Source organism: Diabrotica undecimpunctata, chromosome 1 (genome assembly GCF_040954645.1).
Source record: "Diabrotica undecimpunctata isolate CICGRU chromosome 1, icDiaUnde3, whole genome shotgun sequence".
In the NCBI taxonomy this organism is placed as follows: Eukaryota; Metazoa; Arthropoda; class Insecta; order Coleoptera; family Chrysomelidae; genus Diabrotica; species Diabrotica undecimpunctata.
The window spans coordinates 68,663,476-68,679,610 of NC_092803.1; the positions used below are offsets into that span (position 1 = coordinate 68,663,476).

Below are 16,135 nucleotides of genomic sequence, written 5' to 3' on the forward strand. Positions count from 1 at the left end.
GAAATCATATTGGCAATCATGACCTTGCTCGCTGCGGCTCGAAACAGCTCCGTTGAGGTTTTCTTAAACCATGTTCTTAAATTCCGCAGCCATGATATTCTCCTTCTACCGGGTCCTTGCTTACCTTTGACTTTACCTTGCAATATAGACTGCAGCAGGGAGTAACGGTGCTGATTTCTCATAACGTGTCCCAGATATTGCAATTTTATGCGTTTGATCGTAAACACAATCTCTGGTTCCTTCTTCATTTTTTCTAGAACTTCCTTGTTCGTTATCCTTGCTGTCCATGATATTCCCAGCATTCTTCTATAAAGCCACTTCTCAAATGCTTCAAGTTTTTTAATAGTGGTGTCTGTAAGAGTCCATGCCTCCGCCCCGTACAACAACACAGAGAAAACATAGCATCTCAAATGTCTCATTTTTGTATCTAGGGATATGTTGTGACTTTTAAAGATGGCGCTCATTTTGTTAAAGACCGTTCTTGCCTTTCCTATGCGACACTTTATTTCCTGTACATTGCTCCACTGTTCGTTTATAATAGTTCCCAGGTAGCAATACTGTTTTATCCCTAGCTTGTCTAAATATCGAAAATCGAGTTCATTTTCGCTGTGGTTCCTGTTGCATGCGGTTGTCTTCATCAAACGGCGGTAAGTGTAATTTCAGTTCACCATTATTCATCTATCTTCATACAGTGCTTCCTACATAAAATATTTTCTCTTTTGTCGTACAGACGTCTTCCAATGATGACACTGAGTCAATTCTGTTTGCCGTTTTTCCACCCATTCAGTTCAGTCTATTCTATTCCAGTCTAGTTTATTGTGAGGATTGATCTGATGTATTACCTGTACCTACAATAATTTGGTGATTGATGTGCTGATTGAATCCACCGTAATTCGTTACCTTAATTAAATCATTTACGCTGCTTGAGACGTACCAATACACCTGTCGCGGATGCAACCTGTCAAGTGCCTTTATCGACGACCGTTCGTGAAAAATTATTAGGGTGGTAATTACTGAAAATGGATGAAAAAATATGGTGTAGGTATAATAGGATTTTGCTCATGTGTTTTCGCTAGCTTAAGGATCCTACTATTCTTTTCCAATGACCAGCTTGTGGTAGCAAGGGATATGGATTATCTGAGTTATATTGTTAGGAAGCTGTAAAGAACATAAGAATGCAGACTAAAAATATAATACCTTATGATATGAGATATGTGAATATCTGGCAGTGGAAAAAACCACAGTCCAATGACTTAATTCGGGAGAATGCAAGGATAAAAGCCAGAAATAGAGTCAAATATCTGGAAGTGTTGTTCATAAAGGAGATAAATAATCTTAAGAATGCCCGAAGAAATAAACTACAGAATAAAGACGGTAGAAATATTACTAGATGCCTAAGCATTATAGACAATAAAATGATAAAAACAACAAAAATACGAATATACATGACAGTCGTAGAGCTAGGAGTAACATACGGAGCAGAAGTGTGGGATATTAGTAAAAGAAATTGGAAAAAATTATAGGTTAATGATATGTACTTTATGATAAGTAGTTGTAGATTGACAAGGAGTGAATAGAGAGGATGAATAGAATGTAGCAAAACAAAGCCATATTAAGCGTAGTCTATGATTATATATGAGATAAGTATGACGCAAAAAAACACCGGCTTCTTAAACCCGCCGATTTAAGGTGCACATAACTTCAGATGAATAAGATAAAGAAAAATGGAATATCGAAGAGTCCAACTATGTTGATCATTGGATGTCTCAATGCTAAATAGAGAATGAAACGTTCTATAATACGTTCTTAGTTCTATATTGCAAGATGTCGTTATATGGATTAATATTTTCATATTATTTATGATAAGTAAATTTCAAATATGTAAAGTTTGCCAATCATTAAAATTAATCAAAAGCCAAAAATATTTATAAAATCTATTTTAATATGTGCAGAAATCTTATATACATATTTACAATTTTTACAACCCTACTTTTAAATTCTAAACGCAAAAATATTCGTTGACTGTCTCAACGCATGTATCACATTTCACTTCGCAGCACCACGTAAAAGTACAGTTACATCGTCGGGTCACTTTTTTTTGCAACCTTTTCACGCGGTGTCCGCATTTCTTGCATAAATTCTTGCAGCTGTTCTTCTCTAGTCTGGTAACATTGGCTTTATTCCTCGAACACATTCGGCCTTTGGTTCCCATGTATCCTGAAAATAATAAATACATAGTTATAAATTGTTATTTTCCGACAGTTGTAAAAAAATGTGTAATATAAAACACAGAAATCTAAAATTTAGAATTGTGTCTCTTTACATTTGGATATTTAATTTATATTGTAATATCGAAATAATAAGTGGATAAAATGAACCTGTCCTTTAATTAAACAATCCCTAGCACCCCACGACCCTTAAAACTCAACGTCAATACATAATGCTAGATCCTTAGCAACAGAAGAAAGAATCGCAGAGATGAAAGCAGAAATGTCGCAAATTAAATGGGGTGTGATAGACGTTAGCAGAGTAAAACAACGGGTGAAAGCTTGAAAAAGCTTAAATTGTGTTACTTGTTTAAAAAAAGAAGCTGTAAAAAATTTCTCGACTATTATAGAGTAGCTTCTTTAACGTTAAAACTAGTTGAAAGATATACTTTTAAAATCATACAAGTACATGCCCCAACAAGTGACCATGCGTACTATGAAATATAAGAATTCTACGATAACATTACTTTACCCTTAATGATACAAAAACACACTTTACCATAATACGTGGTGTGGTGACTAGCTACAACAACGCTAAAACGGAGAGAAAGGCAGATGAGACAGAAACATCACTGGGAAAGTTTGGTTTGGGAAACAGGAACGAGCGCGTTGAAACCTTACTTATGTTTCTTGCTGGATAAAATCTATTCCAAATGAACGGTTTCTTCTATGGAAAAACTAGGAACGAGTTTGATTTTATGATCACTGACAAGAAGCAAATCTTTACTTTTACGGTTAATGACTAAGGGAATTTTATAGTCCTGAACCAGTTTTTAACAAGTAGCGACACAGATAGGGTCAATAAAGAAAGAGAATTGTTAAGACTTCTCAACATCAAAAAATGTCTTATGGGACATATAGTAAGGGGAAATCGATATAGGATATTACAACTCATCCTTAAAGGTAAAATGGAAGGCCGTAGAGATGAAGAAAGAAAACAGGTTTCTTGGTAAAAAAACATTCGTGAATGGACTGAAATATCAAATGCAGGACAATTATTCCATGTGCCAGAAGATTGGGAAACCTTCGCAATGATGATTGCCAACATCGGATAACTCTGATATGGCACATGAGAAAGAAGCAATACAGAAAAAGGTAAATGGTAAAAGCGTCGATAGAAATAGACCTTGGGAAAGAGAGATACAGCATAATTAAGAAGTCTACACCTACCTACAGAGCCTAATAATATAAATACAGACCAATATACAGACCCAATCAGAATACAGACCCTGAATTTTAACACCCTGAATGACATCATAGTAAAAGCTATAGAGAAACGCTAGAAGATACACTACTAAAAGAAATCATATAACGAAAGAAGTCACCAAACACAAGCATTAATGGAAGTGAGGAGAAAAGTGCAAAGTAATAGAAGCAAAGACACCATAAACTTAAAGAGATAGATAAAAAAATACAAAAATCTATTAGGATGTATAACCGAAAACATAAAAGTAACTAGGGTTTAAAGTTCTAAGGAGAAAATTGACGAAGGGCAACAAAGAAATATAAAGGGTAAAGTTGGAAATTTCATTACTAACAGAGATGAATCATTAAGGATAGTAGAATATTTCTATACAGAATTACACAGAAGTCCACAAAACCATGTTGAGTAACTAAGAGAAAAGTTAGAAAATTCAGGAAAAAGATTAGTCAACCAAGGATATATCAACAGACGAAATAGGAAACGCACTGAAGCAAATGAAGAAATAAAGCTCCAGGAGGAGATAATCGTGTTATAAAAACCGTAAATATTGAAGGAGACACTCTTTTAGAGAATATAAAGAAATCGTTTAACTTATGTTTGCACCAAAGTGAAACATCCACAGTGATGACACAGTGCACTTACCGTTTTATTATACAAAAAGAGCGATCCAACAGGCCTCTAGAAATACCGACCCATAAGTCTGTTAAACCTCCTCTACAGGTTATTCACAAGTTATTCACAACAATAATAACGAAATGGATTGGAAACAAAATTAGACTTTTATCAACCTATGGAACAAGCAAGTTTTACAGGCTTCCACTGCATAAAAGGGATTATAGAAAAATCTATCGAATACAACCTACCATTGGTCCCGGCTTTTGTAGACTTTCACAAAGCAGTCGATATGATCGAACTAACAGCGTAATGAGAGCGTTGGAGGAAAGTCGCATAGATTATCGGTACTCCAAACAAATCGCAAATATATACAATAATGCAGTCATAATCGTAAGACTACACAAAGATACTATATAACTGTATCAAAATCAAAAGAGGAATCAGAATAGGAGACATGTTATTTCCCTAACTCATTACGGCAGTTCTGGAACATGCTTTCAAAAAATTGGAGTGGGCGCCAAAGGAATAAATGTCGACGGCGAAATGCTCTCCCATCTACGCTTTGCGGATGACATACTTATGATAACAGATGACTTAACGAGATTGGAACTATGCTTACAGAGTTAAATGCCGCCTTAAGGAAATTGGTTCGAACATACATTTTAGAAAGACAATACAAATCTGGTACCAAGCGAAAATACAAAAGTAGAGTTCATAAATATAAATACTTAGGTCGTGAAATCCAAATTTACAGGGACAACTAAACTATTGAACTGCAAAGAAGAATCTCTTCAGTATGGCCGCATATTGAGCTCTATCAGACAATTTTCAAGAGCAACATGCCAAATTATTTGAAAAAGAAAACGTTTGACCAATGTGTGCTTCCAGATTTGACTTACGGCGCCAAAACACTTTGCTTAACCCAGGCCACAGCAACCAAACTCATGAGTAGCCTAAAGAAGAATGGAACGCTCACTACTTGACTGACTCAATAGGGTTAAAAACGAAGAAATAGACAGAAGGACCGGCGTCACAGATGTCATAGAGCGCATAGTATGGCTGAAGTGGAGCTGGGCGGGAAATGTAGTGAGAACGAATGACGGACGGTGGATCCAAAAAATAACAGTCTGCGATCAGATAGAAGAAACAGAGGTAAAACACCTACACGATGGATTTACGACGTCAAAAGAATCGCTGGAAATTGGCTACAGAAATCTTAAGTCACAGAACTGGCAGAAATTGGCGGAGGTCTATGTTCAACTTTGGACGCAATAAGGACTTTTGTGGAAAAAAATTTGGTCTTCCTGGGTAATACGGCTGATACGACGCAATAGTTTTTGCAGATAGCCTAGATGGTTTACAAGCAATAATGTCGCGCATATCAGACATAAGTCGAGAATATGGGCTGGATCTCAATACGAACAAAACAAAGTACATGGTAGTCCGTAAGCGCGAAATATTAAATACACATCTTTTGGTACCTAAACCAACATTCAATTGATAGGGTAAACAGCCACACATATCTTGGTACTAACATAAACAGTCAATGGGACCACTCTACTGAAATAAAACAACGCCTACGAAAAGCAAGATCAGCGTTCGTAAAGATAAAGTCTCTTTTCAGAAGTCCCGATTTACCAGTTAGTACCAAAATATCTATCATCAGATGCTCTGTATTTTCTACGTTATTATACGGAGTAGAGGCATGGACGCTCTCTGAAGCTTCTTTAGGAAAGCTCAATGCCTTCGAGATGTGGTGTTACAGGCGCATCTTACGAATTTCATGGGTGGATCGTGTGACTAATATTAAGGTCCTACGTAAAATATGCAAGGAATGCGAGATCACTAACACAGTCAAAGAGCGCAAATTAGAATATCTTGGTCATGTTATGAGACATGAGATGTGAAACCGGACTATTTCGAATAGCTGCAATTAAAGTTAGGATAGCTATGCGGATCACCAACATCCGGAACTGATAGGCACCGTAAGAAGAAGAATGGTGATAAGGATAATGAGGATGGACCTAGAGGGTACAATAAAGTCTGAAAAAAAAATAAAACATATATAAGCAAATCCTCACCTTCGCTTGGATTCGGCAAACAATAATCAGGTGACTGCTCCATATAAATTAAACTATTCCTGGTTCCAGGTATTTCCTTTTCTTCCACTGATTCTTCTCTAGCAGAATTTCCCATGACTATAGAGTTCTGTACGTCTTCGTGGGTAACTCGAATGGACTTCTTGTGAAGTTCTTTTAGCTTTTTTGAGATTTCTCCGAAAGGAGCTACTTGCATCCAACAAGTTTGCAGGCTACAACTTCCAGAGATACCGTGACATCTGCACTTTTTTACCATTGTGTGTTTAATTACCTAAAAATTAGTAAAATTAATTTAAGAAAATAGTTATGGTAGATATGGAGGAGAAAATATATATTTTTAAATAACTCCTTACTGATAGCTAGTTACAGTGCTTATAGCAGAATAAAATTATGGATGATACAGGGATATTGTGTATAGTCACTATGTAAAATTGTCTTCAATAGGTTTATAATGAGTGACTTACTATATCAAATAACTGACGTCTTTGAGAAGTATTGATCTGATTAAAATGATGATTGATTTGTATTCAAAAGAATAAATTCCGGTAATCGGTGAGATTATAACTAGCGAACGATCGAACGAAAGATCGCTAGACTACCGCTCTGCTTATTATTTTACTGAGTCAGTAATATGTTCCTTAATTTGAAAAACTGACAAAACGTTGCAATTAACGTAGTTGAATAAGGTAAAGAGTAATAGGTTTGGGGATAACATATTTAAAAGAATATGTGAATATTTCACTGGTTTTATACGATATATCACGATAAGATTATCCATTGTAACAAGGTTAATGAACTGAGTATTACAATTATATGTACATATATAAATATGAGTAATCCAGACTATGACAGAGGAATAATAAAATTAATCCAGGAATAAAATTGAAATGGACAAAAACATAAATCAGGTACGAAATAAACGTAAAAAATAGTATAATGATTAATATTTTAATACAATAAACAAATAATAGTATTGTAGACCCATTCATACGGAGTCGGGACCTTGATAGACCAAAACAGATTAAAAAATTTCACCCAAGTTTCACTTTTTCACAAACATTATAAAGACCATTAACTATTACAAGAACTTAAGCGCTCAAAGATCATTGCCAAATTAACATCTGGCTAGCCAAATAATGGCAAATCTAAAAACTACATGCTAATAGCCTTACTATCAGCGACGTCCAAGTTATTATATCGACTCATTCACAATATAAGCAGCACAAAACTACTAATTGGAACAATATTGTCCAATAGGCATGATTTCTATTAAAAGTAAGCCACGTAGATCAATTTCTTTTCCTTAACCACCATTATTGAGGCAGAGTTTCAGTGGATTAATATACAGTTTGGAAGAAAGATAGAATTTCTTATTTCTTGTTCTGATAATCTTACGCTAGCTGTGGCATTTTGGTAAGAAATTATTGGTTGATAAAATTCAAAAAGTGCAGGTGTAACAGGATGGGGCATCAAACACCATGAGTAAGGTTGTTTGAAAAGACTAAACCATTGAAATTTGTGCTTTAAGTGAGTGATAGGGAAAAGAAAAGAACTACATTGTTTTAGGGAAACCAATTGGTTTAAATGGAGTAAGTCAGTTAATGGGATGGTATCTCATGGACGACTCATGTAAATTATAAAATGAAAAAAATTTGGGTGTCTGCTGGGATCTTACTCGGACCGTCGAAAACCAGTACATAGCACTGAGCTATGGCCGACCCAAGGTAAATTCTTAGATAAGTAGTCTTTAAGATCAGTAGATAAGTGAATTAAAATTATGTAATTAATTAAAAAATTAATGAAAATAGTAAGTTAGTTTAATAAAAAACATGTAGTTACCTCAATGCCAATTTTAAAATTATGCCGAGCTACATATGCATGGGCATCCAAACCCTTATCCAAACTCTCCAAAACCTTCTCAGTAATACGGGAACTGAACGTAGTATCATCGGAACAACCTCCCCATACTTGCTTGGTTACGTTTTTGTGACTAGGATAACTGTTGCGTTGAAACTTTCTGATGTGTACATTTTTGAACTCTTCCGATCCCAAATTTATTTGATTCTTGTCCGTTTTATCACAACCACATCCTTCTATTTGGCCTTTGGAGCAGTTTCTTGTTAACGAGTAGGTTATGCCGGCTGCTACGATGGCTTTTGTGTAGGCTATTTCTGGTGTGGGTGGAAATCTTTGTTGCCTATAAAGGGAAAGGACAATTTTATATTAAAAGATATTTATAAACAAAACCCTAGTATACAGACAAATATTGGCGAAGATAATTTTAAATAAATCGAAAACATATTTACTTGATCTGCAAAAATGGGACAAAATAAAATGTAAGGATTATCGCTTAGCTCAGCTCAGCCTAAGCCCAGGGGCCAATGCGATTAGACTAGAAATAAATATTTAAAAGAACTGCCTTTGCGGCTCAGTGACGCAGTGGTAAAAGCAATAACTTATCTAGAGTAAAAATTCAGGAGTTTGGATGAGATCTTTGTCGGATCTGTACTCACCCGAGGTACCTCGGTCGTTCTTGTATACATAACATGTCCAATAAACACTTAAGAAATTAGTTGCAATATGACAAAAACATACAAAAGAGAAGAAACTTCAAGTAAAACGCTTCACATATTTATGAGTGGAACTAAACACAGTGGGAATAGAAAAAGCTGACATTTAAAAAAGGATAATGAAGGGCAGCAGCGTGTATTTCCCAGCATTGACTCACATATTCTTCTCAATACACTGTATATCGGAATTGTAGATGTATAAAACCAACATTAGATATAGGTGATGAATATTTTGATCGGTGGAGGAAAATCAACCTCAACTAAAATCCTGACATTTGACACGATACTTACTCGCTGAATTCAATACCAGGTGAAATACTACAGTTACTGGGTAACAAAGGATTACATATCCATTCTATCTGTGTCGTTGTATGGAATTCAGGAAACTGGCCATCTGATTGCTGTACCTCAATTTATATCCCGCTACACAAAAAAGGAACTACTACCAGATGTGAAAACTACCGCACAGTGTCACTAATAACACATGCTAGTACAATCATGTTGCATATCATCAAAAATATATTAAAGACCTATCTGCATTACCAAATACCTCAGGAACAAGCGGGGTTTGTAAAGGGTAAAGGTACACGGGAACAAATCCTGAACCTGAGACAACTTATTGAAAAATCTAGAGAATTTCAAGTACCTATGACTATATGCAACATTAGATATGCAGGTGTTACCATAGTATTTGCGGACAACTTAGAAGACCTATAAGTTCTTATGAACAAAATCACGTATTACAGTCAACAATATGGACTCAATATAAACGTTAAGAAGACAAAGTTTATGATAATTAGCAAGAAAAGGATAACAGAAGGTCAACTCTACGTTAACCAATCCCCTGTAGAAAAGCTGACGCACTACAACTACCTCGGCACCATAATAAATGAAGAATGGACCAACAACCAGGAGATTAGAGCACGCATCGGAAAAGCTAGATCTACCTTCAATCGGATGGGGGGCCTTCTTCAAGAGTCACAACCTTTCTCTTGATACAAAAGTAAGACTGCTGCGATGCTACGTCTTCTCTGTCCTTTTTTATGGTGTTAAATCGTGGACTTGTGGCTATATCGGAGAATGCTTAAGATCCCGTGGATTGACCTGAGTCATAAATGAGGAGGTCCTCAGACGAATGAATTAGATCTGAGAGGTACTGACCATCATCAAATCTCAAAAGTTAGAGTTCTTCGGACATATTATGCGAAATGAATCCAGATATGCTCTCCTTCAAGCCATCCTGCAAGGAAAAATATTTGGAAAACGAGGTCCAGGAAGAAGAAGAACATCTTGGTTAAAGAACCTCAGAATCTGGTTCAATACAACATCTATGCAGCTTTTCCGCGCTGCTGCGGATAAGATAAAGATTTCGATGATGATCTCCAACATTCGTAACGGATAGGCACATCAAGAAGAAAAATGATTATATGCTTCGTTGACTACCAAAAGACATTTGATTGTATAAGCTGGATGAATCTGTGATACATTTTAATAGAAATGATCACACCAATGCACCTGGTGACACTTATTAAAAATCTGCCCAATATAGCAACAGTACTACTAGATCAGAAGTTCTCAAACCAATTCAAGACCGAGAGGGGTGTTAGACAAGAATGCGTATTGTCACCTGACTTTTCAACATTTATGGTGAACATATCATGAGGATGGCTTTAGATGGATGGGCTGGTGGAGTAACACTGGCTGGTAAGAAAATCTCTAATTTAAGATTTGTTGCTGATACTACACTTATATCAGTAAATGAGCAAGAAATGTTTAATCTCCTGCGAGGAGTTAAGTACGAAAGCAATAAAGTTGGTCTGGAAATCAATAAAACTAAAACAAAAATAAAGGTGGTCGACAGATTCCACACTATTCAACTGAGTAGGTAACATGTTACAGGAATACCAGATAGTGGACAGTTTTGTCTCTCTTGGGTCTAGTATAACTAACGATGGTAACCGTGAAGCAGAAGTTCGGAGACGTATTGGTATATCAAAAAATGCGATGAGTCACCTAACTAAAGTTTGGAATGACAGAAGACGGTATGAAAAAGAACCAACGACGAATTAATGGCTTGGTACAAAGAACCTACCATCACCAGGTTTGTTAAGTTGCAAAGTATAAGATAGTTGGACACGTACAAAGAATGACAGGAAAAAGAATGCCTAAACTAGTTATGACCAGGAAACTAATCGGTCCCAGAAGGAACAGGTAGGCCCAGAACGTGGGCCTACCTGTTCTTCTGGGACCGATTACGCACCGGGACTGTGGGTGGATTAATAAAGTGTAGAAAGACCTTAAGCACGTCAAGGTGAGGGATTGGAAAAGTAAAGCACAAAACAGAAGTGAATGGAGAAATATTGTTCATTAGGTCCTTCAGAGTAGTTAAAACTTTGTATATACCTGATTTTTGATTAAAATAATTGTAATAAATTATTTTTATGATTGTATTTGATAAAAATGCCCTAGGTCTTAACGGCCTGCTGTGCGTATCAATAATAATGATGACTGACATAATATCTTTATAAACAATAACAATATCAGTAGCAAAATATTATTATATTATTTGTTCTTACTTGCTAAAGACCAGTTTTGGACAACTCCATTTTTCCCACTGGAACAACTGCTGACAATGATGAATAGCCATTTCCGTTCCACTGGCAATACTATCTACAACGCTTGGACTTCCAATCTAAAACATAAAAAATAAAGTAATTAATATAGAAATATTCAAACTTCTTAAATTTTTCTTAAGATTGTTTTTAAAGAATGAGACGTGAAGAATACAAAGATATACCCAGATTATCTTTTGAAAATATTGAAAAGCAAGTAGTAAATAACTCAAAAGATATTGATGATTTCAACCAAACGTATGCTAAAAACAAAGTGTTTTTATTGCTTATGTTGTTTATTTTTTAATTTTACGTTTATATTATTTTTTATGCTTATTTATGTCCTTTTCATTAAAAACTTTAACTTGGTTTTATTCTACTTAAGATTCAACAGTTTATATTATTAAATAAACTAGCATATACCTAATTAAAAAGTTATCGTAACCTGTAGTACAGTCGCCCAGAGAGTTAACCTCTAAAAATCAAACAAACAAGCTGAATTTTGCTGATAATGTCAATTTTGGGACCCTAAAAAAGGTGCAAAGAAGTTTACCACTTTTACCCCCAGCTTCCCTTTAATACGCATGTCCAGGACTTCCCAAGAATACTTTTTGTGTAGAATAACCATTCTCTTAGAAACAACGCTTGAAGCGACCGTCGATTTTGCATGTTATTTACGAGCGCGAAATCAATTAAGTAAAATTTGTATCAACTCACCGGTAAAAATTCGATCTTTTGATCAGAGTATCGTATCAACAAAAATTAAAACACTTTTTAAAGATAGAGTGCAGCTTTTGTATGCAAATTTTTTTTATTTTTCCGGTTTTTATAAAGGTGTGCGTTTTGGCATCAAATATGAGGCATTTGAAATATGCCTAAGAAACTTGAAAAAAAGATACTTTCTTATAAAATAAATAATTTTTAATTCAATTTTATAAATTAAATCTGATCTCATAAAATTATATTGTTGTGAAGTTCATTTTTAATAACGTGTCACAAAAACATTAAAAACAATTTTTTTAAACAAATATTGTTTAAATAATTATACAGCTTTTATATAAGAATATTTTTTATTTAGAGACTTAAAAGTACTCGTATGTTAAGGTTTTCTAAAAACAGTCTACAGCATACAAAATATATGTAGTTGTTATAAATACGTTTATTTATAGACAAACTAAGGCATAAATGTGTCTATTCGAGTTACGTTGAATTAAAAAAAAGAAGAAAATTGCTCCATTGGAAGCCGAGAAAATACATTTTTTTTACGTAGAGTGATTTTGAGCTTTGAAATTAAATTTTCTTTAAACTGGTCAATAAGGCGATGGTTCAAAGATTTCCATCCTATTGTTTGTAACTTTGTCGGAAATGACGGTCAACTTTGATCGATTGTATCTCAGGAACACCGTCTATAATTCAAACTATTTTTCTTATAAAAGAAGCGTCTTTCTGATTTTTTCGCAACGCCGTTTTTTGAATCTCATTTAAACTAATAGTTACTGAGATATTCTTTTTGTTCATAAGCCAAAATTTTTTTTATAATTTTAAAACATTCCTGAGACCTCCCAAATGATCCGATTTCAATTCTATAAAGTATGTTAGATAGGTGATTACTTTTTTATGTATGTATGTAGAAAATTTGGCAATCTTCTGTATGGTCTAGTTTTTATTTGATTGTAAATAATTTTAATTAAAAAAAAAGTTAAGACTGCAAATTATTATGGGAAATCTATTAAATCGACCTTAATGAAATTTAGTGGACTACTTTAATATACTATAAAGATTTTTATGACGAATTTTGAAGGTCTTAAGTGTAATCTAAGTATTTGAAAAATATTGAACAAAAAAAGGTTTGTTTTCCCCCTTTTTTGTATTTATTGCTATTTTGCAGCCAGGATAATCAATTAAAACATTTTTGAACAGTTTTATGTTATAGAAAATTTAGTTATCACTAGTTTATTATTTACAACATGCATGAATCTTTTATAAGCAAGAAAAGTAGAAAAAAATAATGTGTAGTAATTTTTAAAATCTTTTGATTTTTTTTATTAATATTCCCGACCTATTTGAGAGGGAGGAACAGTCAATTATTATTACTGAAGTTATCACATAACTTTTTTTACAAAAATCTGAATGGCACCTCTCACATTCACCTAAAAACTATCTGGGCTAAAAAAATCTATCTGGGCTATATTTTGGCTCGATAAGCGTTCACGTTCTGTCCGTCGATCATTGCGCGAACCTAATCTTTACTTACACGATTAGCTGATTGATTGCATATAATATTCCTAGAATAACTGATCAAATTGGACAAAAATAACTTAAAAAATACGATTTATAAAAATGAAATTTGTCAAAAATTAAAAAAAATTCTTCGGTATTGGCAGGAATACTGATCCGAACTTCAAATAATCCCGGACTACAAATGACCTACAAATGACTGGCAGGATTACAAATGACCCTGGATTGCAAATTTTAAATATGCGCTCATAACCACTGTTGATGTAAAAATGAGTTTCTCAGCATATAAAAAAATTTAAGTAAGAGAAGATAAAATATTACAATGGGACATTTAAACCAACATTTGGTTATTGCTTGTTTTTACGAAAGTTAAATCTGTTATTTATAAAATTTTAATTTTATAATCAAATAATTTTGTTTTTGTTAAGAATAAAATAAATTGTTTGGTTTTTATTTTAAGTTTTCTAAATTTTTATGCCTTTTTTCTGTGCATTATGCATATTTTTGTTTTTTATGTGACACTATATGCTATTTACTATTTTTACTGGGAATTGACCACAATTTAGGTTTTAATATGTATATTTTAGTGTATATATAGTCAGCCACCAGAAATATTAAAAATACATAGTAATCCATTTAAGGTACATTACAAAACATTTTTGTATGGTATGTGATGAAAAGATCTTTTAAGGAGAAAAAGTTATTGACATGTAATTTTTTAATTATGCTTTACCAGTTTTAAATAAGTAATTTTACAAAGGTAAAAAGAAGGCAAGAAAGAACAAGAATAAAGAATATTCTGAGAAATGTTTAGGCCTAAGAAACTATTAATCTGTTAAACTATTAATCAACTTCAAAATAGTAGCAAAGAATATAGACGCATATATGCGTCTAAATTCGTTGATAATAGGTAATGCGCTTGACATGACAAATTAAAAATAAATAATTAAGTCATTGCAACAACATTTAAAATAACCAATACATTAAGATGTATTTTCTCCAAAACTAAACCTACAGATAAATAAGAAACAAATCAGTGTTTATAAATTACCTTGAAAATTCGAAAACTTTAATTTTGATGAAATCTCAAGAACTCTAAATTCAAGAAAAAAAATAAACATGAATTACAAAATATTTTGATTGATTTCCTAGGGGCAAAAATAGGAAAATAGAAAAATATAACAATATAAAGGTCATTGAACGTTAGAATCACATAGCAAAAAGGAAGAGATAAAAAAATGTTGTTGATTTTGAAAATTAAAAAGTTTTTTCAAATAAAAACAAAAACATTTTAAATTCCGCAACAGAATTCTGTCATTTAGTTACCCATATTCAAACAATAAGTTGCTAAAAAATAACAAAATGATAAACGAGAAATCGGAATCTGAAATGGTTCCTATACCTACTTTTTTATTATTATTATTTAATGCTTCTTACCTGAAACGGTGACATACTTCTTGACCCCAAGGCAGATCGCATAGATGACACTGCTACAACCACACTTAATATAAATATCACAAAAAACACAAGAAAATTCATCTTGCAAATATCAAACAAAAATACAAATTAATACGAATATTACACCCTTTAAAACAGTTCTTTCTTGCAAGAACAAGTCCCAGTAACTGAACCATCCATCAATAAAAAATCCTTTTATATATTTAGTCAACAACATAATTTGCGAAATTACTCACCACCGCTTCCTCAAAAAGATACCACCTCACTATTATACACCCCCCCGTGGATTCTAAGAAAGGAAAAATTGTTTCATTCATAAAAGGTGAGATTAAAGTTCAGTACCTCAATGGTGCCCACTGCCCATTGCATTGGTAGTAAGGATTATGTAAAATAGATGTACTTTTATTGGGGGATGCTATTAAGTGGTTTACCTGAGGCCAAAAGATGGGATTTCGACGCATTTACTTGATTCATTTTTCGGTTATGAGTTTATGACGGGAAATTAGACAATGTGGCTTTATTTTTTTCTTTGAAATATGAAAGTGATATAGACAGGTGGAAAAGATTAAGAAAATAATTGTAAATAATAAATTACGAAACATAATCTATACCTTTCTGATCTAGAGATCATAACACTGAATTTATAGACAATATGTCTAGCAATATTTTCTTCTATACTACATATTTAGAATTCGAAGTATTATTTTTTTATGATACAACCAAAGACTGGTGAGATTTATTCGAATTCATCAATAATTTAAAAAAATACAAAAGCTGGTAATGTATTGCGTATTTGTGATAATTTTTATATAATAAAGATAATATAGCCATCCTGATAAACTTCGAATAAAATTTAACATAAAATGTAAATGAACAAGCCTTAAGAAGTTAAGCCAGGATTGTACGCCTCAGTGGTCGAGAACAGGTATTTACTTTACCATAGAAAAATACAAAAATGTTAATAAGCATACCGTGTATTAGATACGTAAGTAAATATGTCATTCTCTTGGAATTAGATAGCATCATCATCATAATTATTATAGATGATGAAATTAGCGATAACCAACTAGGC

The 16,135-nt window shown here is 33.4% G+C and overlaps 1 protein-coding gene across 1 annotated transcript; it reads right to left on the minus strand.

The window, feature by feature from the left end:
* Positions 1-1,933: 1,933 nt before the first annotated feature.
* Positions 1,934-15,227, minus strand: LOC140439095 (protein Wnt-8a-like). The gene is made up of 5 exons (XM_072528778.1): positions 15,043-15,227; positions 11,332-11,447; positions 8,025-8,382; positions 6,168-6,456; positions 1,934-2,217 (listed from the first exon to the last, which is right to left on the minus strand). Exons 1-5 carry the CDS (start codon positions 15,142-15,144, stop codon positions 2,000-2,002), a joined length of 1,083 nt encoding a protein of 360 aa, XP_072384879.1. The 5' UTR covers positions 15,145-15,227; the 3' UTR covers positions 1,934-1,999.
* Between the last annotated feature and the right edge of the window lie 908 nt (positions 15,228-16,135).

Bases quoted from the DNA above. Each gene is read 5' to 3' on its own strand.
- LOC140439095 (XM_072528778.1), bottom strand. From the start codon at position 15,144: ATGAATTTTCTTGTGTTTTTTGTGATATTTATATTAAGTGTGGTTGTA. The intron at 8,383-11,331 runs GTAAGAACAAAT...TTCCCTTTATAG, and splicing joins CCAAAACTGGTCTTTAGCAA to GCAACAAAGATTTCCACCCA. The intron at 2,218-6,167 runs GTGAGGATTTGC...TATTATTTTCAG, and splicing joins TTTGCCGAATCCAAGCGAAG to GATACATGGGAACCAAAGGC.